The 23415-nt window shown below is 42.7% G+C and overlaps 1 protein-coding gene across 4 annotated transcripts in view; it reads right to left on the reverse strand.

The window, feature by feature from the left end:
- Positions 1-1554: 1554 nt before the first annotated feature.
- The window catches only part of daam2 (dishevelled associated activator of morphogenesis 2), an 84614-nt gene continuing 62753 nt past the window's right edge, over positions 1555-23415 (reverse strand). For 3 of the 4 annotated variants that reach the window (XM_041060171.1, XM_041060172.1, XM_041060173.1), the window contains 18 exons: positions 23275-23378; positions 22397-22463; positions 22120-22237; positions 21868-22006; positions 19348-19406; positions 18968-19152; positions 18442-18741; positions 17991-18098; positions 16377-16406; positions 14436-14542; positions 13373-13457; positions 12948-13054; positions 11985-12073; positions 10264-10540; positions 9993-10053; positions 9606-9737; positions 5601-5771; positions 1555-5469 (listed from right to left, as the gene is read on the reverse strand). In XM_041060171.1, coding sequence (XP_040916105.1) covers positions 5257-5469; positions 5601-5771; positions 9606-9737; positions 9993-10053; positions 10264-10540; positions 11985-12073; positions 12948-13054; positions 13373-13457; positions 14436-14542; positions 16377-16406; positions 17991-18098; positions 18442-18741; positions 18968-19152; positions 19348-19406; positions 21868-22006; positions 22120-22237; positions 22397-22463; positions 23275-23378 — 2352 coding nt within the window. In that variant the 3' untranslated portion in view covers positions 1555-5256. The remainder of the gene's footprint in view (positions 5470-5600; positions 5772-9605; positions 9738-9992; positions 10054-10263; positions 10541-11984; positions 12074-12947; positions 13055-13372; positions 13458-14435; positions 14543-16376; positions 16407-17990; positions 18099-18441; positions 18742-18967; positions 19153-19347; positions 19407-21867; positions 22007-22119; positions 22238-22396; positions 22464-23274; positions 23379-23415) is intronic. The other variant, XM_041060175.1, reaches the window with a different exon arrangement.

Below are 23415 nucleotides of genomic sequence, written 5' to 3' on the forward strand. Positions count from 1 at the left end.
TGATTAAACTCTGGAGACTGTTGTGAGTGAAAATCAGCAGTTTCAGAAACACTCAGACCAACAATCATGTCACAGTCAGAGTCACTCAGATCATATTTCTCCTCAGTCTGATGTTTGATGTGAACATTAACTGAAGCTCCTGATCTGTATCGGCAGGATTTGATACATTGCTCTGCTGTCACATGATTGATTGGACTGATTGGACAGTTGCAAAAATAAACAGGTGTACAGGTGTTCCTAATAAAGTGCTTGCAGAATGTGATATGTCTTGTTAGCACCTGTAGAGGATTATGATGAGTGACTGCCCTCCTGTGGTCACTGTGAGGAACTACAGATGTTAAAGATTATAGGACAGATATTAATTGGAATGTTTATTCAGTCATTGCTCATATTATCAGTGTGTTACTGCTTTAACATGTTAGTACTAATGTTGGTTTTATGCATGATACATTTGTTCATGGTATCCACCTCTATTTCTGTTTTCTCTGATGGTGAAAGGCTTCTCTGGTTGTATTAGAGTCATACTCTTTCTGATTGGATGCTGATATGAAGCATCCAAGTATTACACTGTGTGCTGTGTTCACTCTGGAGTTTCTGTGCTATTGATGATGATGATGTTAAGTGACAATAAAAGATGTAAAAGTGGTGAAAAAGAAGAAAATGTGTCTGAATGATTTCTGCTCACATCACTGAGTTCTCTCTGTGTGGAAAACACTTTCATCTCAACAAATGATTGTGAAGAACAGAAGGAACCATCACTTGTAAGGGACAAAAGTTTATTGTAACCCTACAAAAGACACAGGGTGAGAAAAAAAAATACTAAACAAAAATAAAATTATAGGAATGAAAAAAAAAATCTCATTCTTATACAAGTCTCAAAACTATCCATCATACACGGACCACAGTTTAATTATTCATGTTCATATTTTTAATATAACATTTTGTTGTAATGCTGTGTGTACATACAAAATATAGCAAACTAAATAAGGCAAATAAATAGAGGTACAATATACAGGAAAATGGAACATTCCTCAATGTTTTAATCTTTTTTTTAATCTTATCTCAAACATCAAGAATGGTGTACAAAATGTTTTTGTTTTTCCAACTGTACATCTTTCTGTGGAGGATACTTCTTTCCTACCATAAAAATACTGACTCCTCACAATTATACAACCTCTAAAACTGGGTGCAACTTTTCTCAGGCAGTACAGATTGTGTCACAGGTGTGTGCTCCATACTGCAAGCAATTTTGGATTAAAGGTTAAAGTCAACACATCACACTCTGTGCACCCTTTGTTTAGACATGCAGGTCGACGCCAAGTGTCTGATTTGACAGAAATGTGGTGATGTCAGAGACCAGCCCCCACGCCCCCACCTCTTCTTTTCTTTACACTACGAACCAGCTGACACTCAGTCCACTCATGTTGTGTAGGAGCATCACCTCTTTGTGTGTATGTCCCCACAAATTCCACCTCTGTCATCCAACAGACTACTGCTGTGTTTCCAGCGGCCCAGCCAGAGTCCCCTAACTCACTTGGCCTTTTCCCGTCTTTCCTCTTCACACCTTGTTTTTTTTTTTTTGTGCATCACTCTTCCGTTGCATCCTTATCATTTCAGAGGCATGTTAGCCCTCAACATGGTGCTGCAAATGGAAATGTCCCATAGTAAAAGTGCATCGAACAAGCTACTAATTTCATTCCTCTGATTTCCATCTTTATGCTCCAAAATCAGCCAGTCAATGGCCAAATAAACATCCAAACATGTAACAACACAAACATGTTATAATACTGACAATGTTGCAATACCCCTCAGTAAATAGTCTGCACTACAATACGGGTTAAAGCTCTGGATTAAGAGTTTAAAGGGTCTGCCAAAGTCTGATATACTAACTCTGATTAACCTGAAAGACAAAGGAGCAGAGGTGAAAAAATAGATTAGCTCAAATATACATGAGATTGCTGGTTAAAGAACAAGCAGTCATATGACATTTCCCCCTCAGGACTTTAGGAGCTTTTCAGATTATTTTTTAAAGTGTCTGAAAGTTTGAATCTATTTGGTTTACCAGTTATTCTCTAAAGTGTTGGACATGGGAACTCCAAGATCCTCTATGCACTGTCTCAGATCATCTTTTCAACCTCACACCAGCTTCTCTCTGCTTCAGTTTGTGGAGGAAAAATCCAAAGAATAAACCTGTGACAGGATGTGCTGCGTCTCTGTGAAATAAGTGGTCAGAGCTAAATTAAAGCTTTAGGAGAAAATGCAGTGGGATTTTCTCAGTACAGGTAAAAGGTAAACACTCTCTGAAGACATGTCAGCCACACTGAAGAACACATGATGGAGTTATTTAGGAAACAGTGGTGAGTTATTGTGCCTAGAGCCGGGGTCAGGGGTCACATCATGTTAATGCTAAGGAGAGGAGAGCTGCTCGTAATGGCTTGTGATGTCAGGTCTAACACAAAATGAACTATGGGGAGCCACAAGATGGTGCCACTTAGTCTAACTCCAACTGTACGCCTCGTTTCATGGAAATACTGTGCATGTTTTGGAAAGTCACGAGTACAGAAACACACTAACAGGAACGGTGCACGTGTGAAAACAGGGTCAGAGGCACTTAAAGGTGAAAGTTACAGTGTGTTTAAGAACAGAACAGCTGGCAGAATGAATGGACAAGGACTCACTGGGAGAGTCACTACTAGAGATACATGTAAATACATAAGGTTGTGGGTGTTAAGTAGCACGTCTACAAGATCATTCAGAATTACTAGAAGTTCAAAAAGATTTTCAGTAACAAAATTCACTTGGAAACTTGTGTTTTGTAACATTTCTGAAAATGTACCATTTGCTTACTGAATCCAGTGCAGTGGGAGGATTTCTATTTTGAGGTGTTGGTGAATGAGGAAAGGAACAACAATGGAATCAAACTGAAGCTAAATACAATCATAAACTAAGCTAGTGATGTTTCATTTAAACTTCATGTGTGGTTGGCCCTCTGCCTGCTTACATGGAGACGTAGGTTCGTATAAACTGATCCTCCCTGTCATCTGATGATGTGAACCAATCAGCTTCCTTATCTTCCTGAGCACCAAGAGCAGGAGACATCCGACCCATAACAGAGAGCTCACCCCAGGATTAGAGGCCTCTCTGTGGGTACGCTTCCAGCCCTTCTCTGTAGCAAGCTACTGTGTGTCCATCTTCAAGAAGATTTAAATGTTTCACTGAGGTAAACACATACATTCCAGCGTTTTTCATGCCCACTGCTTGTCCTCAGGGTTGCAGTAATGAACTGCTCATAGAAACAGGGTCTAACCCCATGTAAACAAATACTTGAGAGAAGCTGGAAGGAAAGATGGAAGTAAGGACTGTTTCCTAAGATGTTCTCTGAGGCTGCTGTCCTCCTCTTAGTGTCCTGTCAGTGTGAACCAGTAAAGAACCCTGAACATTTGCATCGAGCCACAATAAGAAATTTCTCCACGCTGTAAGTGCTTTGTTGTACCTTGAATTTGCAGTAACAGACTCAGTACATGGGGTGGTCTGATGTTACACTATGGTCTGAAATAAAAACACAGATACTCTCTGATGAAGAGATCAAGCACTGGTTTAACTTGAGTTGAGGGTAAAACTCCTCAACTAGGCTCATGGCTCTGTGTAGAGACCACATGTTTTAGCACCAATGAAGAAGATCCCACACATGCTATGGATGACAGTCATTAAAGGAGAACCGCTGTGCAGCATCCTTTTGGATCCTACTGAGGGTCCGTGTGGGCTGCATTTTATTGCAGCCTATAGAGCAGAATACACAGTGTAGACACATTCAGATGCGTATCGGGCGAACTGACGGCTGAGCAGGGAGAGAGCTTTGTAAACTAATTTGCAGACTGTGCCTTTCAGATTAAATGAATACATGGCGTTCTTTCATCACCTTTGTTTTAGATAAAGGTAATTTAAGAACAGAGAGGACTTTCTCCAGAGGGACACGGTGGATCGCCTTGTGGAAACCTATGAGTGTAAAGTTTGTCAGAAAAGCTACAGTGCAAACAAGACGTACAGGTGTGAAAAGGACGAGCAATTATCTTTTTGTTTTTTTTTTCTTTTTACATAAAGCGCAAAATGTATAGAAATTCACTTCAACAGCAATGTGAACTTGCAACACCAACAAATAATGCATTGCGTGTACAAAACCCCAAAATGCCATGAAAACATAAAAAAAACCTCTACATCTTTGCAATTAGCTTGTCTGCTTCTAAATATAAATATATATATATATATATATATATCAAGGCCTAATTGCAGTATGTTTTGTATTAATACATTTACATTTGTTTTCTCTTTGCTTTGGCACTGGTTTATGCCAGAACAATGATGTTGAACTCACTGAAGAGTGTAGGTGAGGCTTGACCCTTGTGGCACAGTCATCGTTTTGTCAGGTGGATCAAGCTGAGAAGTTGTGGTTTTTCTTTTTTTTTTCCTTGAGAAGAGTTGTATCCTCTGAAATTGCAGCGTGGGATGTACGTACATCCCGCCCCGGAATGCTGTGCGCTGGAGGAGGCCACTGGGATGGATCCCCGTCATTATCTGTCCTTCCTCCAGTCTTTCTGAAGCCTACAAAGAATTCTGGGATGCGGTGACTCCATGTCCTGCTTTGCAGTAAAAGAAGTTGGTGAATATCCATCCATTCTGTGGCAGAGAACTCTCTTTTCTGAGGGACACTTGAAGCAACCATGACTGTGGAGGTTATGGCTTAGTTCCCCCTTTCCACCTTCTTCTTCTTTTTTTTTTTTTTTCTTCAGGTTCTGTCCGGGCTGATCCAGCACCAAAGAACTTACTGACTGAGGAAAAGCGGGTGTTTGTAAGGAAAGAGGAGCAGTGAGAAATGGAGAGAAAGACTACCAGAAGCTTGAACACAGTGTTAAAAGGATATGGTCAAAAGACATGGGATAATGTGTCACAGTGGTCTGTCCATCCATTCATCCATCAATCCATCCATCGACCTTAATTGTCCTTTGTCCAGCTCAGGAGATCACACTTCCAGGAGTAACAGGTTGGAAATAGCTCTACAAGACCAATCAGAGGAGAGTGTTTCATCCTTCAAAATGGCGTGGCTGTCCATACATGTCACTCCATGTCCAGTCCAGCCATTATTTACATTCTCTCCAATGTCAATGGTCACCGTTCGAGGACCTGGACTAAAGGTGCTAAGAAATCTACACCGCGGCAGAATTTAGGTCTATAGTGTTTTTCCCCATCCTTTTCCCCAGCCTAGTAGTTGACCTTGGTGACAGCTCGTTCGCGGCCGCCACCCTCCACCAGCTGGTTTACGGAACGCTTGCGGTTACGCTTGAACTTGTTCAGGTCTTTGTCGAAGACCTCGCCGGAACGCAACGCCGAGACCAGGTCGTCGAACTCGCCGCCGACCTCGTCTGAGGCTCCGCTCTTCTTGGCCCGCCGTTCCCGCTCCCTCTGCTCTTTGAGCTGGAAAGGGTTAACACAAGTCACACACTTCAGTTTTAGACTTCTGAAGCAGAAAGTGTTTAATTCTCTCTGGCAACACGATAAAACAAAGTAAGAATGTCTCAGGTTCAGTATGTGTATGTGTGTCTCACCATGGCCTCCATTCGTGCCCTCCTCTCCTCCTCATCCTTGCGTCGCTGCATGTTCTCCAGGTCTTGCCGTGCTTCACTGAACGACTGTAAAAAGGTGTCGAAGATCCCGAAGAACTCATCAGGTTGCATCCTCCCTTCGTCCTCCCCAAAGTGCTTCAGAGATTTGGAAAACTACAAAAAAAAATAATAATAATTTTTATAATTTAATAGGATGTGAACAAAAAGGTAGATAAACATGGACATGGCTGATACATGCACCAAAACCGTTATTGTTTATATCTGACCCGGTGTATCACCTGTTCAAACCCAGATCCTCTCATAGTTTGTTCTTGTAGTGAAGTGCTCAAATTCATATGCTGGTCTGTAAATGCCTGATGTTCTTAAAAACCGAGAAACACACATTCACACACATACACGAGGTGGGAGAGTGACTGCATGATTTGACCACCGTATGTCCACCCTGTTCTGTTCAAGCTGTCCAGCAATCTGTGCCAGGACGATGCCTGCGGTCCAGCCTCCTCTACGTCTCTATACGCACGGATTTACACTGCAGTATACAGCAGAACACACAGTTAGACATCATGTGGCTTTTGAAGCTTAATACAGTCGCCACATAAAGGTCAGAGTTAGTCCTTCCTAAGAACTGAAGAGACTCACATTGGTCTGGACTCCACCAAATGCTCGACTATGTTCACAAGCTAGTCGCTAACTTGTTTATCAGAGTGTTGCTGCCAAATGGGGAGATGATGAGAGCAGTAAGAGAGAAAAGCAGTAGCAGGGTCGTGGGCCACAGAACCAAAACAATGAGCTTAAAGATGCTAAAAGTCTCTGTACTTTCTTAACTTGAACCACTTATGTTTTTCTTTCCTAACAATGCTGGCTGCTACTTAAGGCTTGCATTTTTATTTTGGATGTTACACATTAAAAGGTTGTGACTGTGCACAGTGGAACTTTCAGTAGAGTTAATCATGTCATATCACTTTCTCACGCAGCAACTCAAAATCACAGTCAGTCCGAAAACAAAAGAGTCTTCCAGCTGGAAAGCAGCAGTCTCTGCTGTGCTGCGCTTCAGTACTCTGCTCTGTTCTCATCTTATGTGGGAGTAAAGTGACAGAAAACATCTTATCATTCCGCTTTATGTGAGGATAGTGTACTGTATGTGGTCCTAATGCTGAGATATAAAGGAGATGGGGCTCGTTCTTTCCTGAGGATTCAAAACCATCCTGTCATTATGGGCTGGTCGCCATGGCAACCCCCACCATCATCCCTCTCTCTCCTGTAATTATGTGTCTGGTCAAATCTGTTTCCTCTCGTCCCCTCGGGTCTGTGCTAAATGAGAAAAAAAACACACAAGCGAGCTCACAAACACACACACAAACACACACAACGAAATGGAGAATAAGACAAAGTCACAAAGATTTAGCTCATCACACTTACACACACACACACTGCTGCGCTCTTTGAGATGCTAATTATCTTTTTGTATTCTTTAATGTAATAGTTGTTTATTAGGGATGTTGAGGTGACACATTTTCAGACACTTAGAGCTAAAGTTGTTAAAACTTTGCAGGTGAGGTGGACCTGCTTGGCACCTACTGCTCAACCACCGCTTAAATATTGTTACTTCTTATGCAAAGGTGTTGTATCTGCTCTGCAGTGAAATCTTGCTGTGCAGATGTTCTTAAAGGAAACCTAATTAACTAAACCGCATCTATTTACAAATAACACAAAGCACTTTTTTTTTTATCCTGCACAAAGGACAGGAAGATGAAAGACAGGGGATGTCCTCAGACAATCAATGTGGTCTTTTCATTACTTCTGATTTCATGTGATCCCTCACCATCCATGGACACTGATCCAGTGAAGACCTGAGGAAATGAACACAGCTTTCAGCGGCCCCGCACCCTGAATGGATTACAAGGCTGCGAGGTGGTAGGTTCAACAAAAGTCGGCAAGTGGGAAATAAGTTTTGGAAATTGCCGCTGAGCTAGAAATGGAAACATGAACAAATTATTGCACATGTGCAGAGAAACTGCAGTGAAGTCAGTTTCTGCAGAGCCTTGGTTAGATGTTGCTGTATAAAAGGATCAAAACGTATTTTATTTTTAACTGTGTTACGTGGCTTTGATCCTTTCATTGCACACAGCATGGAAACTCCATTTGTTTTGATCACATGGTTAAAAAAAATCAGATACTCCACTGGTGTGAAAATCTAACTAGGCTTTTTAAATGGATCATACAGGCTGCATGCTTTAGCCCATTTACTATAACTCACATGCACTTTCCATGTACACAAACTATTTCCCAAAGCAAAGCACAGCAATTTTTGGTCCAGATTAAATCTTTAGACATGTATTGGTAAAGACATTCCCCCTCTGAGATGAGGTAATGTTATCATGCTGACATGATCTGGTGTGTGTGTCTGCTAAATGTGTTGTATTATTTAAATTACTGACTGGATCTACATCTTCTTATTCTACGTGTACCACTAGGTCTCAGAATTCTGTCTTTTATCTTAATAGCTCCCTTTAGCAGCACATGTGAGACCTTGAAGCACTCCCTGCTCTGTTTTCTGTTTGAGACTCAGCTGTTTTGTTCTTGGATAGAGACAAAACGTTGTCTCGTATAGTCTGTGAACAGACAAAACTGTATTGTCTGCGAGCATGTCGATGGGAGGGTGCGTGGATGTGTTGTTAAGTATAAACCCAACCGATCCCTCTGGATAAAAGAAAAATCCCTCCTCTCGCCTCTGGAAACCTCTGTCCCAATAACCCACATGACCGTGGACAACTGTAATCCTTTGTAATGTATGTAGTAGTGTCTGGTGCGGGTGTGTGTGTGTGTATCTTTCTCAGAGACACACACACACAAACTTGTTGCCATGGAGCTTTGGGAGCCTCGGTGGACTGCCTGCTCTGTTTAGTCATCCTCCTCTCCCTCCTGAAGACCGAAACGCAGAGTGCACACCCACACTTCCATGTTTGTATTCCACTGGAAACCTAACAGAGCGTCAGAGAGTCTTGACAAGCACTGAGTTAATGCGTCAGACTCCCCATTTACCAACCACACACACACACGCAGACACAAACACACAGTTGTGTTAAGAAAAGTGTGTGTTCCGAGTCTGGGCCGGTGAACACAGGTTCTTTTGTTTTACAGCAGTAACCAGCAGCCCCTGCTCCTCCAGTTCTTTTCCCGTGACGTCCCAACTGGGCCCATATTCCCTCCAATTTTTTCACCGACCTCCTCCTTGAACAAATAATTAAGTTGAGGTGAGGCTCTATACGGAGCCCAATGGCCCGTCCTCCTGTCTGTCTCACTCAAAATGTGTTGACCCTTTAGAGAACGTAGGCAGTTTGGGCATTAAGCATCATTATATCAATTATTTTGGAAAAATAAATGCCTCATAACAAAGTAGAATGTAATAACTGTGATAATGTAACTACTGGATGCAGTCAAAGCTTCCAGAGTTGTCAGGATCAGGATGCTAAATGTGCAACAGAGCACCGAAGGTCTGCAAATTAAATAACATGTTCACATAAATCTTTTCAACACTGTCTCACTTTGGGATTCCCACAGTCCCACTGATATCTTCAGCTTACATACTTCTGCCATACATCAACACATGAGCCAGCAGGGTTCAAAAGGCCTTTTGTCCCAGTTGTACGAATGTGTGTGTGTGTGGATTTTAAAACACTAACTTTGAAAGAGACAAACACAAAGAAAATACGTGGGAGACATCCAGAGTCGTCTTTCAGTGCTGGGTTTCCCTGGCGCTGCTGAAGTCATCACACTGGACCAAGAGGGACGCACAGAGGTTTCATAGCTTTTCCCTTCAGTATTTTGTCATCCTCCACCTCTCTGCTCTCTGTCTGTCTGACATGATGGTTTGGCAGTGAGGTCTACTAACAAAGGATGTACTAAAGCCACCCACATGGACATATGAACTTACACTTAAAGTATGATCTCGTCTCACATTCACACACACACAACTCTGTTCACTACCTTTTCCTTGGCTTCACTCAGCTGGTCCTCCAGTTCAGAGAAGCTAAAGCCAGCCACGGTGATGAAGTCACTGATCACAGCCACAAACTTATCCCCACGTTCCCTCGTCCTGCTCTGCTGGTAGTGGAGCTCCTGGAGGGGGAGGGGGGGAGAAAAGAAAATTGGTCAACTTAAGAAATCGATGCATGCTTCGGAATTTTTTCTACTCACTTCAGCTTTCTGTGAAGTGCAATGTGTGTGTGTGGTGTTCCATGTCACAGCGCGTGGAACATTACCAGCATTTAAACACCTCACCCTGCTGTCCATCTCTGCCCAGCTCGAAAACATAATTACAGACAAGAGAAGAACCAGTGGGAGGGAACGTGACACAGACGCACAACAACTCACCGCCTCGAGAGCCTTTAGTCCACTTTTGATATTGTGTACCTCTTTTTCCAACTCAGCCAAACTAAGAGAAAAACAAACAAAAAAAAAGGACATGGACACTCTCTTTGTTAGTATATTCTACTGCACTTCCCTTCGTCGTAAATAAAATCAGTAAGAACTGTAAATAAGGTAAAACTGCAATAGGTGAAATGCACATGCACTTAGAGCTGAGAGGGTGTTCCTCCATGCTGTAATACAGATACACAGGTGTGCTGTTATGTTGTGCGCTCACTTGACTTTGGCAGCCTCTGGTACACTGCTGAGGTCCCCCTGGACGTGTAACGTGTCTGGGTAGTTCTTCTCAAAGATCATGATCAGGTAGTGCAACATGGTGATGCTCCTGTCTATGCTGGACTTGGTGTCAGCGATCTTGTTGAGGCTGGAGACCTTGAAGCCGTAGGCATTGCCTCTCTGGCCCTTGTTCATGAAGTTACCGAAGGCCAGTACCACCTCCAGGATCTGAGTCAGCCGCTTGCTCCGAACCACCTCCTTGGACGCGTTCAGGATGGCTGGAGGAAAATGGAGAGAGAGCAGCAGCTGGAAATCGGTCGGTGACTGATACGTACGAGCTTTGCTTAGTGCATCGCTTTCATCTTACATAACAGACTGGCCCTTTTCCATTCTCTACACAGCCCCCGTTGGACACGCATGCAACTAAACGTTCTCATCCTTTCCTTTCCTTCATTTTGAACATCCTTCATGATGATTGATCAATATTCCCCACAACAACTGGGCAGCTCAGTGGGGAAACCCATCAGACTCTCCCATCCATCCATTAAACAGCAGGGGGAGGGGAATATTCCAAACACAGCCACATGCTGTCCGTTTCTTTCCCCCTCGAGAACAGACATGTCTGGCAAAGTGCAGGTGGTTCCCCCCCGTCTCCACAGAAGAGATCTCAGCGTGAATGTGAAAATCATTAACAAAATCCATACCGTTATTGTTACAGTTCTCTCTGCTGTGATGCAGGATGGGAACCATTCTTCTGGCTGTGCTGACAATGTTCTGTTGGACGCAGAAAGACTTGGCTGCACACTACACTGTCCTCTGAAATGCTTCTTTTGAACATACTGGGTGGTCCAGGGAAACATACTCTCATCAAGACTATATGACAAAGTAACATGAATAATAAGAGGAGAAGGAGAACTCTATTATGGGAATCGATGAACACTGTGGTCCGGGAAACATCAGGATCCAACAGCAAACATTCTGGGGGCTTGAATTAATACTCCACTTCACTGGATTACGCCTCTGCTGGTACTTTCTTTCCATCCCTGGCAGCAAGTAATGTATGTCAGGAGATGTCTTTGATTTGATCTCAGAGTGAGATGAACTATGTGACAAAAAAACAAACAAACAAACAAAAACAGCAGGACACTCAAGGCTCCAGAAGGGCGTTCAGACCACCAGAGAAACGTCTTTATCTCAAGCGGACACTGTGACAGCTCAATCATGACACATCAATGTGCACACACGTGCATGCACACATGTCTCACTGGAAGCCTTTTCCCTCCGTCTTTGAAGTGAGCTACAGTGTTTACGAGAGAAGCTCTCCCCTCTCAACGTGGGCCAGCTTTCCAAAACAGCCTCCCTGGTAACCTGGAAGCTGGCTTGCAGGGGGAAAACCTGCAGAGGGCCAATGCACAGTTGGCCACCCGCTCTCACCATGCACATACACGTGCACACGTAACACACAAAGGGGATTTCACGAGGCATTGTGAAAAGAATTGGTCCAAGTGTTCGAAGCTGACAACATTTTTTAGAGTTTGAAACTTTTTGGGGGTTATTATAATGTTATTATAATCCATTAAATATTGGTTTTGGTCTTTTCTTGGATTTTTGGCAATAAGAAAAATACTGAATGTAATCGTCTTATCCTTTAAATAAGTAATCACAGACAGTTTACACCTGCCTCCTCTGCCTTTTAGTGGCGTCCAAGGTGTTTGTCCTTACCTTCAACTTTAGGCTTGGCTTCACCCAGACGTTCTGCAAACTTCTTCTTAAAGAACAGAGCCTGCAGCCTCTGCTGGTAGTGGTCAATTCTGATGAAAGAGAAGAAAGAAGTAAAAGGAGGAGAAAGAAAAAAGGGAGGTGAGTTACATTTGTCTCTAGGGGAGTGTAAGTTCAAAGCTAGTCAAGTCACCCAGTCGTACAAAACTCCCTCTCTCAGTTTTCACAGGCCTTTTATCATCTAATAGGCTCCCATCAAGCTGGAAAGTTGACAGATGGCTACGTTAAACTTGCCCAAAAGTTCACCAAAGGAGGGGGTGGGAATTTCAATGAGGGACCGGGGCATATTAAATGGCGAAAAAAATCGGAAATAACTGAATCCCAGATGTATTCCTCAGACCAAAGGAGATGTGGTCGAAAGGAAAGAAAGGACAGGATAGGGTAATATTTCACTGAAGGAAATGAAAAGGATTAATTATCTTGTACAAACAGAGCAGGTTCTGAGAAAAGATGGAATGCAGAAAAAAAGGCACTGATTTAAAATGTCTCCGCTCTCTGATGCGACCGGAGTCGTCAATGGGCGGCCATGACTTCTTTTCTCAGCTAAAAGATGAATCACCCTGACGTCTGAGTCCCGCCACCTCCCCCCCCACCTCCCCCCTGAAGCCCAGACACTGTGCTTTTCAATATCTCTGGGTCTATTTGTGCTACACTGGCTCGATTCGGCACAAATTCTGCATGTTGTTCATCGATCTTTCATTTCAGCTGCATGCCACAGACTGTCAGACATCTGTTTTATCATGCACACTCTGACCTTTGTGTAACTGATACACTCAGTATATTCATCACCATGTCTCACGTTCTCACAAACCCAGCATCGTAAAAATGAACCAGCTCAGCGAACTGCCCGACCTGTGCAGTTTCACACCTGTGCAGAGTATTACAGAATAACGTAGCCCTGTGTACCTGCTCATTTCAAAGAGGAAGCGATCGGCCCGGGCCATGCGCTCCAGCTCGTGTTTGTGCTCCTCCAACAGATCAATGTCACTTTTCTCGGGGACAAACTTCAGCAGCTGCAAAGACGTAAAGAACGCTGTTAATCCAGATGTTCATGAACGTACCTGTGGAGCAGACTGAAATGTTTAGCACTAAACTTTTTCCAGGAAACTATGCACTTGTCTTCTTTTAATGCTGAATAGCTTTATTACTTTAAACACTTAGACTGGACCAAACGCTGATGAGCCGTATGTTGAGAAGTACATCAAACCCCTCTGAAGCCATTTTTGAACAATAAAAAAAAAAGAGAAATCAATTTTCTTGCCCTATGAATCAAATCCATACACCGACCCACTGCCACCTCCCATGGTCGTTCATTAAACACTGAACCTTACCTGCTCCAGCATGTCTTTGGCTAGCTCCTCCCTCTCGTCCATCTCAAGGATCGCCCTCTTAATCTCTTCATTGCTCATTTTTAACCTGCAAATGAAAGAAAGAAAAACGTTTATTGAAAGTTGTTTCAATTACATTCATTCATTAAATGTAACAATTTCCCCACATGACAAACACATAGTCCACAGTGCAGTATAGTGAGTTGTCTGATACACTATACTCTGGATACTGGTCTGGTCCAGTGTCAAACCCAGGAGCACTGCCAGCTGTTTTCAGTGCATCCGATCAGAGTTAAGTGTGCCGGGCTGTGATCAATAACAGCATTGTTAGTCTGTGCATCAGAGCCTTATTGACCAACTGCTGACCCCATTTGGGTCTAGTTTGTACCCTTGGGTCATTTTCTATTGACACGAAAGTGAGTTCAGAGAGCAGTAGCTGTTTATTGATCTCTAAAGGGAGGGAACGGGATTCAAATCCACTAAAGAGCTTTGGATCATTGCTGTTTGGAGACATACAAAGGGTATGTTGTAGAGTGGGTCTTAAATGATGACAATTGATTTCGGTTCAGATAGTGAGTGGGACTCCAAATCCCTTGGGAAGCGGGGTCGACTTTATGTGTCTTGATTGATTTTATATGGTGATATGTGGAAAATAGAAAACTGGAAAGTTTAAAAATAGACAAAAATCTTGCTGAAATCTGAACACTACTTTCTGAGATGTGTCCTCTCCTGGGCAATACTTCCTGTCTGTTATATTACAGTCACTTCCTCCGAAAAAAAAACCATAGATGGTAATTCAATTACACTGACAGATGTCCTTGTGTGTCTATTAGAAACACATTTCCTGTACCAGACATAAGGAGCGTCTGCCTCAGGCAGCTCCACACGGAGTTACAACTCAGCCTCCTGACCCAGGAGGTTACAGCTCAACCTCCTGGGTCAGGAGGTTACAACAGCCAGTGCTTAGGCCATCTCCTCAGAACTATAATGTAGTGAACACAAAATAGCCAGCTGTTTACTGTGGGTACGATGTAGCATCATAAATCATCCTGACTCAGACCCTTACTTTGAAAGCAGGATGACACAATTCTGTGCACGTCTACCGTCGATGACTGACAGCTCTTTGACCTTCCGTGTGCTGACATATATGTCATCCATAGAGCCCGTCTCTTTCTGCAGAGAGATGAAGACAGAGACACGTTAACTTTGCAACACAGTTTCATTTATGTGCTCATATTACATGCAAAGCCTGCACAATGAGACCTCTCCCCCTCACATCTGTTCGACATCTTTATCTCGCTGAGAGACGACATGACCCCTTCCAAGCATTTAACATGGTGTTAATTTGGAGCAGATAAAAATAAAAACTTCAGACAACTTAAAAAAAAAAAAAATAACCAAGGACAGTTGTTACAGTCTAATCACTGCCTCTATAAAGTGCAGACAAAAAGGTTGCACTCCAGCCAAATACTTTAGTTTGGCCTCAGGTCAAGTTTCCTGACCTGTTTTTGTGCTGACTGCGACTGTCAAGTGTTATGCATCAATTCTCAGAGGCCATAATGCAACGTTTCATTAAAAATTAGAAAGCCTGGGCCTGGCTTTATATGAAAACACATTTACAAAAAGCTGTGGAAATTTAAAAAAAAAAAAAAAAGTCTCAAATTCATTCTGGTGCGAGCAGAAAATCTAAAGCAGGTCTTGGGAGAGGAGGTTTTTTTTTTTTTTTGGTGAGTCACTGCTGCAAACACAATGCAGGCAGGCCTATAAACCTCTCAGCGGAACAGGAAACACTGTTCAAAAGTGGATTCAGGCCAGTCAGATATTTCTGTAAGCTTCACACAAATGTAGTAAATTAAATATCCACAAGGGGAGAGAATACATGTCTGAGAAAACTGGTTGGGGCTGCATGTTAAACACGTTCTATTTATGGTCCGAGCTGGTTTCCTGCTTGCCAAAAAATGTCCATTTTGAGGTCGCAGGGTATGACGTATGTAAAACAGATGCGGCTTGTAAAGAAAGTGTCGTTTTTCCATGCCCGCGTTGACCCACTGTGCCTGGCAGCAGACTGAGGTTGGCACTGGGTTATGGGGACAACTCCCATTCACTGGGGCCCGCCAAAGACCTCTCTGCCCACGCGCTTAAGGCAATTTTGCCAACTTGTGTATAGCATGTAACTGGAGACGAGCCCCTTCATCTTTTATAACAGCTATTAAGTAGCGTGATCGAAATGCGGTCAGGTGTTTGAAATGTTTTCTTCTCTTGTGCAGGGCAGCATGATTGTGAAGCTGCATTTATATTCAGACTTTTCCTGTTCAGTTCAAGACGATGAATTATGACAATTAAGGCAATGAAAGATGATGATGGTAATGATGGCAATCAACACAATGACCAGGATGAAAATGGAGATGATAATGAAAAATAAGGCAGTGATGATGAAGATTAATGCTCCATTTACATTTGGGTTTTCTGAACTTCCACCAAGGGAAACTGTCCAAGTCTGCAGCCAACAGCTATGCACCTTCTTTCCTTTGCTATATCCTCTTAATTCATATCATGGTAAAAATTATGTTGATTGCTAAGATTGCAGAGTAAATGTGTTAGCCTATTTACACATAAAGCACACACAGAGCAACACTGCTGTTCATTTGGAGCCATGTTCCTGGCTACCTGATGAATATTCACTCTCTTTTTAGCTCTGTTTTTGTCTTGTCAGCTCCTGTGTGCTGTATGATATTGTGCAAGTAGTGCAGAGTGAGTTTTTTTTGCTAACAAGTGCCTGCTGCTGGAAACAATGCTAATGAGAGAGGTGAGACTAAACTAAAACAGTAAAGTTGCGAGCTGTAAAACATTGAGCTGAAAGATGCTAAAAAGCTCTGTGGAGCTCAGGAGCAAAATAACCAGACCGCTGGCTGGCTGCTGCATTGCAGAGGAGAAGATGACAGAGCAATGAAGGTAGGTAACCATGAGGAAGAAAAAAAAAAAAGATGCTGGAAGACCTTTAACTCACCTGTTTGAAGGATTGGTTAGTGAGCAGGTCCTGCCCAGGCAGTCGGAGAGTGCAGAGAGACACAAAAATTGAAAACACATGCAAAGATTAGCACTTCAAGCAGAAAAAAAAAAGTGGTGGCTAGAGCAAAGAACTATAACTATGCACACTACAAGCTGAAGCTGGAAAGCCCTCTGTGAGAAAAACAACAATCATCTGCCGTCCAAGTCATCGGGAGCTCATGAAATCTGGGCTGAAATTCTGAAACCTCTCTGTGCTGCACAGGTGAACGAAAAAACCCCAAAAAACTTTTAGACTTTGGTTTCTGTCTTAAAGAGGTCGCAAATGTTTTAATGTATTCTTTTGATTGCATCTACATCTGTCCTGACGTGCAAAAACAAGAACATGAAAAATGAGTGCGGTAACTAATCCTACAGAGGGCAAATGTAAACAAAAGCCCATTTTTTTTTGAAAGGCAGACCAATGACAAGCTTAAAAAAGCAATTATGCCATGTATAAATATTACAATATCGTCCAGTTGAACTGGATCTTGCTCTTGCCAAATGGACCGAGTTGTCAAAGCCAGGAAGATCTTGGGTTTTTATGTTGCTATATCCATAGAGAGCTACATTTAACCGCTGGCCTGTGCCAATAAAAACCTGCTCTGTATAAATAAATACCCACAGTAAATCACTGTCAGCAACAGCCTCAAACGACCCATTACTCTTAAATAAAAGCCTGCAAAGAGTATTGTGCTTTGAGCTGTCAGGAGGCTTTTAAACATGGCAGTAAAATGCATTACACAGGAATTCAACAAGTATAATGCTTTTACAGAGATCACGTATTGCTCCTCCACTGAGCCTTAAGGACCTTGCTTTAAACTGTGATTACTAGAAACCAATTAGGACACATTAACATTCCACTTAAAAACCATTGGAGGAAGTAAAATACATCAATTTATACAATTGCACCCAATATTATCACATGACAAGTGGTATGTAATTAGTTTGTAGCACAGAGAGAAGTAATTGCTATGTACTGTATGGTATCTCCCCCAAAGGCGTGCATACTACAATTATCCTATTAGTCAGTCCCTGGTTTAACATGATTTAGTGATTTAGTGCCTCTTTATTTTAGTGAACTAGCTTCAGGAAAAAGTTTCCTGTATAGTCACTCCTCATGACTTCAATGGTGTTGATTGTTTCCTGTGTGTTGCCCTGATTCATGAGCCCACGAAGACCCAGTCAGTTCACCAGTTCTCACACAAACGCTCTGCAGATACAAGGGCAAAGCTTGAGCTCTGTGACATCTCTAAAGTAAGGCATTCAGCAGTGAACAGCTGCTCATGTAAGCCTGGAGCTGTGGACCCTGAGACCCTTGGCAATCTCAAGAGTCCTCTTCCAACATCCCACCGCTCAGCCCATCACACACACACACACACACATAAGAAAAAAAAAATCAAGGCTAAATTCAAACTTCAAATGTAACTCTAACAGTTATTCAAACAACAGGCACGCAACAGATTTCTGTTTCTATATGTTAATGCTCGCCAAAACAAACATACACACACACTGAACCTCGAGCCATTAAACTATATTCCAGAAAACTGTTTTCCAGTTGCTAACACATCCAAACCTGCTGTCTCTGATAGGCTGAAAACATCTTCTCTATGTCCTTGAGGTCAAGAATCTTGAAGGCTCTCAGGTCATCAATGTCGCTCCAGATGGTGCCATTGATCACATTCTGAAAAGAGGTAAAGCGACATCAAGAGATTAACATTTAAACATGTGATTAACAGTGAAGGTACTGCTACTGAGTTTTGTGCCGTTGGACTAATTCAAATCAAGTATGAGAAGATACTCTCAATTAACTTTGATTTGCAATTCTATTACATTTCTTCTAGACTGGCAAGGTAAGTGCTGTTAATGCAAACATCGGCTATGCAGCAACAGCATCTTTACCTTATTTATTTTCACGTACTATAGTAATGTAGTTGCAATTTATTTTTTCTTTCAATTCCCTCAATTTTTCACTTTTTTTGAAAAAAATGTTTCCACACAACAGCAAAGAGTTTGTGTTCTCTCACCTCTCCTAGTTTGGACCAGTTGAAGGACTTCAGGGGATGAGAAGGCTGAGGGATGGACTTGGAACGCATGGTGGTCGCTGAGTTGAAGGAACAGGGGATAGGAGGAGGCGGGGCTCCAAAAATGGGAGGGGCGCCTGGAGGAGGAGGCGGGGCACCCGGTGGGGGAGGAGGAGGCGGAGGAGGCGGGCAGCTAAACGGTAGCGGAGGAGGTGGCGGAGGGAAGCCACCGATCATAGGTGGCGGAGGTGGGGCCACGGGGCCGCCAGGGGGTGGAGGAGGTGGGAAAGACACGCTGCCACCCTATTGGACAGGAAACGGACAATAAAAGGCAAAGTTGTGATAAATTACTTCATGAATAACTTTACATTACATTCATTTGTGGACGCCCACTAATTTAAATTCATTCAGTGGTTACTGATAGGACAAGCAAACATTTAGCAATCAGCTACATTAATTACAGAATTAATGAATTATTACTGGTTTATAAAGTGTGCTGTATGTCGTGTTGTAAGACAGCAGTGCTCACAGCTATGTCGCTGATGCGTGACGACAGGTCCAGGACTTGTTCCCTGGCTGAGCGCAGCTCCACACCCTCACGCTGCAGTTTGTCCTTCATCTTGTTCAAAGTCTTCATCATCTCCTCCTTTTCCTGGGTCTTGGTTTCACACTCTCGCTCCTTCCTCTCTAGTTTACCTAGCAGCTCTACGTGATCTAAAAGGACACAATGGAACAGAGATTTGTTCATAGGATGCAGATTCACATAACAAAATGCAAACCGGAAGAGTTACATACAGAGAGCATACAGAATGTATTAAAAACCCATGAACCGAGATAAAATGCATGACGCATTTGATGATGCATTTCCTTTTTTAACCTGCAGAGTGCAGCGTGTCAAACAAGTATTACCTTTCCTGAACTTCTCTGCCTGGTCTCGCCACTGTTTCACCTCATTCTCATTAACCAACCTGTGAAGCAGGCAAACAAAAGTAAGAACCAGCACAGACACAGGTAGATAAACCGAGTAAAGCCTTGAACAAAATGCTTGCACATAGGGGTCAACTGCAGTCCAACCAAGTCAAGCCTCTGCATTTTGAGGAAACTGGATTCACTGGATTGGAAATCCACTGATCACTGACACTAATTCTTGACTTTCTTTTGTAAGATGGAGTCACATCCACTATCGGCATTGACTTGGTTGATGCAGATTGCTCATTTAAGATGCACAGAATAACATTAGTGCTAAAATAAATCCTGCATAGATGAAATCAATTATATTTTTATATAAGTTATGAAGTCTTGCGCTTAGTTCTGCGGGAGGTTTGAGGTTAAACAGGGTTATGCTGATGCCCCGATGTGAAATTGGGAAATCTGGTGGTGAGAAATGATAAAGAAGCAGTCAGAGAGAGGAAAACATGAAGCCCACTGAGTGACAGAAAAGTGAAAAGATCACTGAACTGAAAGTTTTGAGGAATTAATTTAGATGAATAAAGACTGGAAAGTGAAACCTTGAGCATCGGCGGTAGCCATAGCTAGAGTTGAGAAGAACAGATATGATTCAGTGTCATTAAGCACAGAGTATAAACAAACAATAAAAAGAAGGAGAGAAGAAGCTACTGAAAAGGAACAGTACTGAGGCTGCCAGTGAGGAGAAAGTTACCTCACTGTGGTGATGATTCACACTTAAACACTTGTAATCAATTCACACAAGGACATCTACGAGGCCATTTAGAGGCAAATTGGTCATTAATCAGATGTAGGTCTGTGTTAGCGAACAGGACTGTCTGAACTTGAGTACAAATTCAGTACTGCTGTAATTACAGCTCGAGCAACGATCCATGGATCTAACCCATTAAAACGAAAAGGCACAATGACTTTATTGTTGACTAGTCAAACAAATACTTTTACACAGCTGTGGAAAAAAAAAGATTTATACAAGAGTGTTAATTTTGGTTCAGGCACGCGTGTCAGTAGTCAGAGCCGTCGTCATGGTAACCGCAGATGATGAATGGCTTTGTCTCCCAGTTGTTTTAACAGTTGTTTTAACGCAGCCCCCCTCCCCCTCGCCCTCTGAGCCGCCACGGCACGAGACTGTACGTTTTCACCCGTTAACCGTCGGGGCCTCGGGCACTGAGCCAAAACAATGAGGAAATCTCACTTTATTCACTCTTTTTCCAGGCATAATTTTACTCTCGGAGAGTTTATGGAAACACAACAATTCTTTGGCAGTAATGTAAAGTGAGGGGCAGGTTTTGACCACCGTGATGAATCTGCAGCGAGCAGTAACGCACGTCTGGGCTTAGATGCAGTGTCCAGGTTCACTCGCTGTACCGCTACTGGAAAGAATCACGCTCAAGTGTGCTGATTGCACAAACAATGGTGGCTGAATCAATGAACAAAGTAGGAGCTGGCAGGGGCCAAGGTTTACCACGCTACATATTTCTTGGTGCTTTCACCACTGAGACTAAACACGTTTATCACTGATCTGAGAGTGGAAGAGTGGAGTGAAGGAGACGAACGACAGCACGTCAGAAAGAGAAACTGAGGTCGACCTGGGGGAAGAAACACGCACCAAATGTACTGTATGGACAAAGCCCTGAATGTCATCTTTTAACACTATCTACACTCAGCACACACCACAGGCTTTGGCTTCTGAACACAAGTGCAGATTAGTTTCAATACTCAGTGAAACCCAGACCCAGGAACTGTGCCCATGATGACATATGCAAAACATCTACTTCCAAGTCATAATGCTTGGTTTTCTTCTATAAAATGATTACTTCTACCGGTTGTCTCCTACATGAAGCCAAATGACTGCTTCGCCGCATCTAAACATGGCTGACTTGGCTGGCCTATCCACTTAATGCGATTAGAGCAGTTTCCTTTTGATCTCCAGCTTCCGCTTTCATGCCAATTCACGCTCAGAGCACAGCTTCCTCCGAATCCGCCCAGGACCCCTCACGGCCACCTTTACTTTCACCTCATCTTCCTGTGCAATCACATTCTCCACTCCCATCACTGGCACAATGGCTCAAAATGAAAAACAGACAGACTGAGAGTGTTAAAACAAGTCTTTTCACACGTGAGTATTGGTTTACTGTAGCTGTCTCCCTACACCAAAGCTCTGATGTATAACTCATGATATTCCACAGCCTCTCTGCCTCCTAGCCATGCCTCGATCATTCTGACACAAAAGCACATAATGTTGATATCAGACTTGTCTTTGATCTTAGTTAGAAGTGATGCTGATTGGACCCATTAATCACAAGATTTTGTTTCCATAAATGAGAGCGTGTCTACAGCTTCAGAGGATGAGGAGATAAGGAGAAAATATACTGTACAGCCCCTTTCAAGTCAATGAACAACCAAGACTTGTGGTCGTGAGTCCATTGTTGTATAAAGTGTGTGGAATAATCAGATTCCACTTACATGCGAATGATGTTCTTAACACTGAAGTTGTCCAGAGGGGCAACATCGGGGTCTTCTCCCTTGTCGTCCTGTAGGACTATCTGCTGGAGGATCCTGTCTAAGAGCTGCCAGTGCTGCAGGCTGCCACCACCACGCTTATCTGGAAGGCACAAGTAGTAAGGCAATCCCATTAACTTGGTATGAGTTCAATGTAAACACAAGTTGGCCTGCGATGATGAGGACACTCAAACAAACATGTATGCGGCTACTCACAGGGCATCTGCAGGCAGTGTTGGAGGATGGAGAGGAGGTGGGGGTAGGAATCCGTGTGGCTCAGCTTCTTCTTGATCAGCTCAAACATGGCACCGGCACTCTTAGTATCTAGATGGGTCTGTGAAGGGAAAGAGAACCACTCTTGAATGTATTTAAAGTGTGACAACCGCTCTGCTTAACTTCTGATGAACTGAATTGCACAATCAAATATAGTCTCTGATATTGTAATCTGACAAGAAAATAGACTGCTGTCTAAGGGTAATGGTGGATTACTCACCATATCAAATCTTTTGGCCAGCTCTGAGTCATCTTCATTCCGCACCATCTCAAAGAAGTCCAAATGCCTGGAGAAGGAGAAATAATAGTCTCAGTATGAAGAATTTACTACACCCTTCATTTAACCCTGATGTTGTGTTCGCTGTCCTAGAGAGCCGAAACCCTCTTTGACAGCGCAAGGAACCCAGACTTTACTTTATTTTATCATCCTAATACTGATTTTTCCCAGTTTAATGATAACTGAGACTAAACATTTTTGAACCGATGACAAGCTGATGATACATTACTTCTGTTCGGAGCCTCAGAGACTCCAGATGTGAAACATGGTTAAATTCAGAGGGACTGAAAGAACTTGTTACACAGACCTACTCCTCCCAAATCTACAATAAGTCTGTCTGGATGTCTGAATTTTTATAACTGTTCGTTCACAAGAGATCGAACCGGGAATTTGACCTCTCAGTGCTTTACACTTATTTATTTGTGAATGACTTTTTGGCAAACAAACATAGTGTGCTACATATTTGTTCGTGCGTAGCCTGTGAAACTTATAGCACATGAATTATTTCCCAGTCTGGTTTTGCAACAATGCTTTATGGTTATTTCCAAAGAATTAAATACTTACAGAAATGGTTGGTCAGAATGGAAACTCATACCTCAGGTGGAAGCAAAGTTCCTTGATATTGTGATTTTAATACTACTACTACTGCTAACATCATCATTATTATTATTATTATTATTATCTTTAAACATAAATTAGTGTCATTTGTTGGACCCCAAACAATAAGGACGAAAGGCCAATCTCAAAAAACACACAAAGGCAAAGTATTTTTTCTCTGGTCTGCAGAATACTTGCTAAGGAGGATGATAATCCACTCTCACCTATCCAGGGTGGCGTTTTCATGTTCTCTGAGCTTGTCGATGACTGGCTGGATGCCTAACATCAGGAACTCGTACCTTAGGTGGAGGCGAAACTCCAGGTTGTCCTGGACATAAGACATAAGAATTAACAATAAGGCAAGA

Source organism: Toxotes jaculatrix, chromosome 17 (assembly GCF_017976425.1).
Source record: "Toxotes jaculatrix isolate fToxJac2 chromosome 17, fToxJac2.pri, whole genome shotgun sequence".
In the NCBI taxonomy this organism is placed as follows: domain Eukaryota; kingdom Metazoa; phylum Chordata; class Actinopteri; family Toxotidae; genus Toxotes; species Toxotes jaculatrix.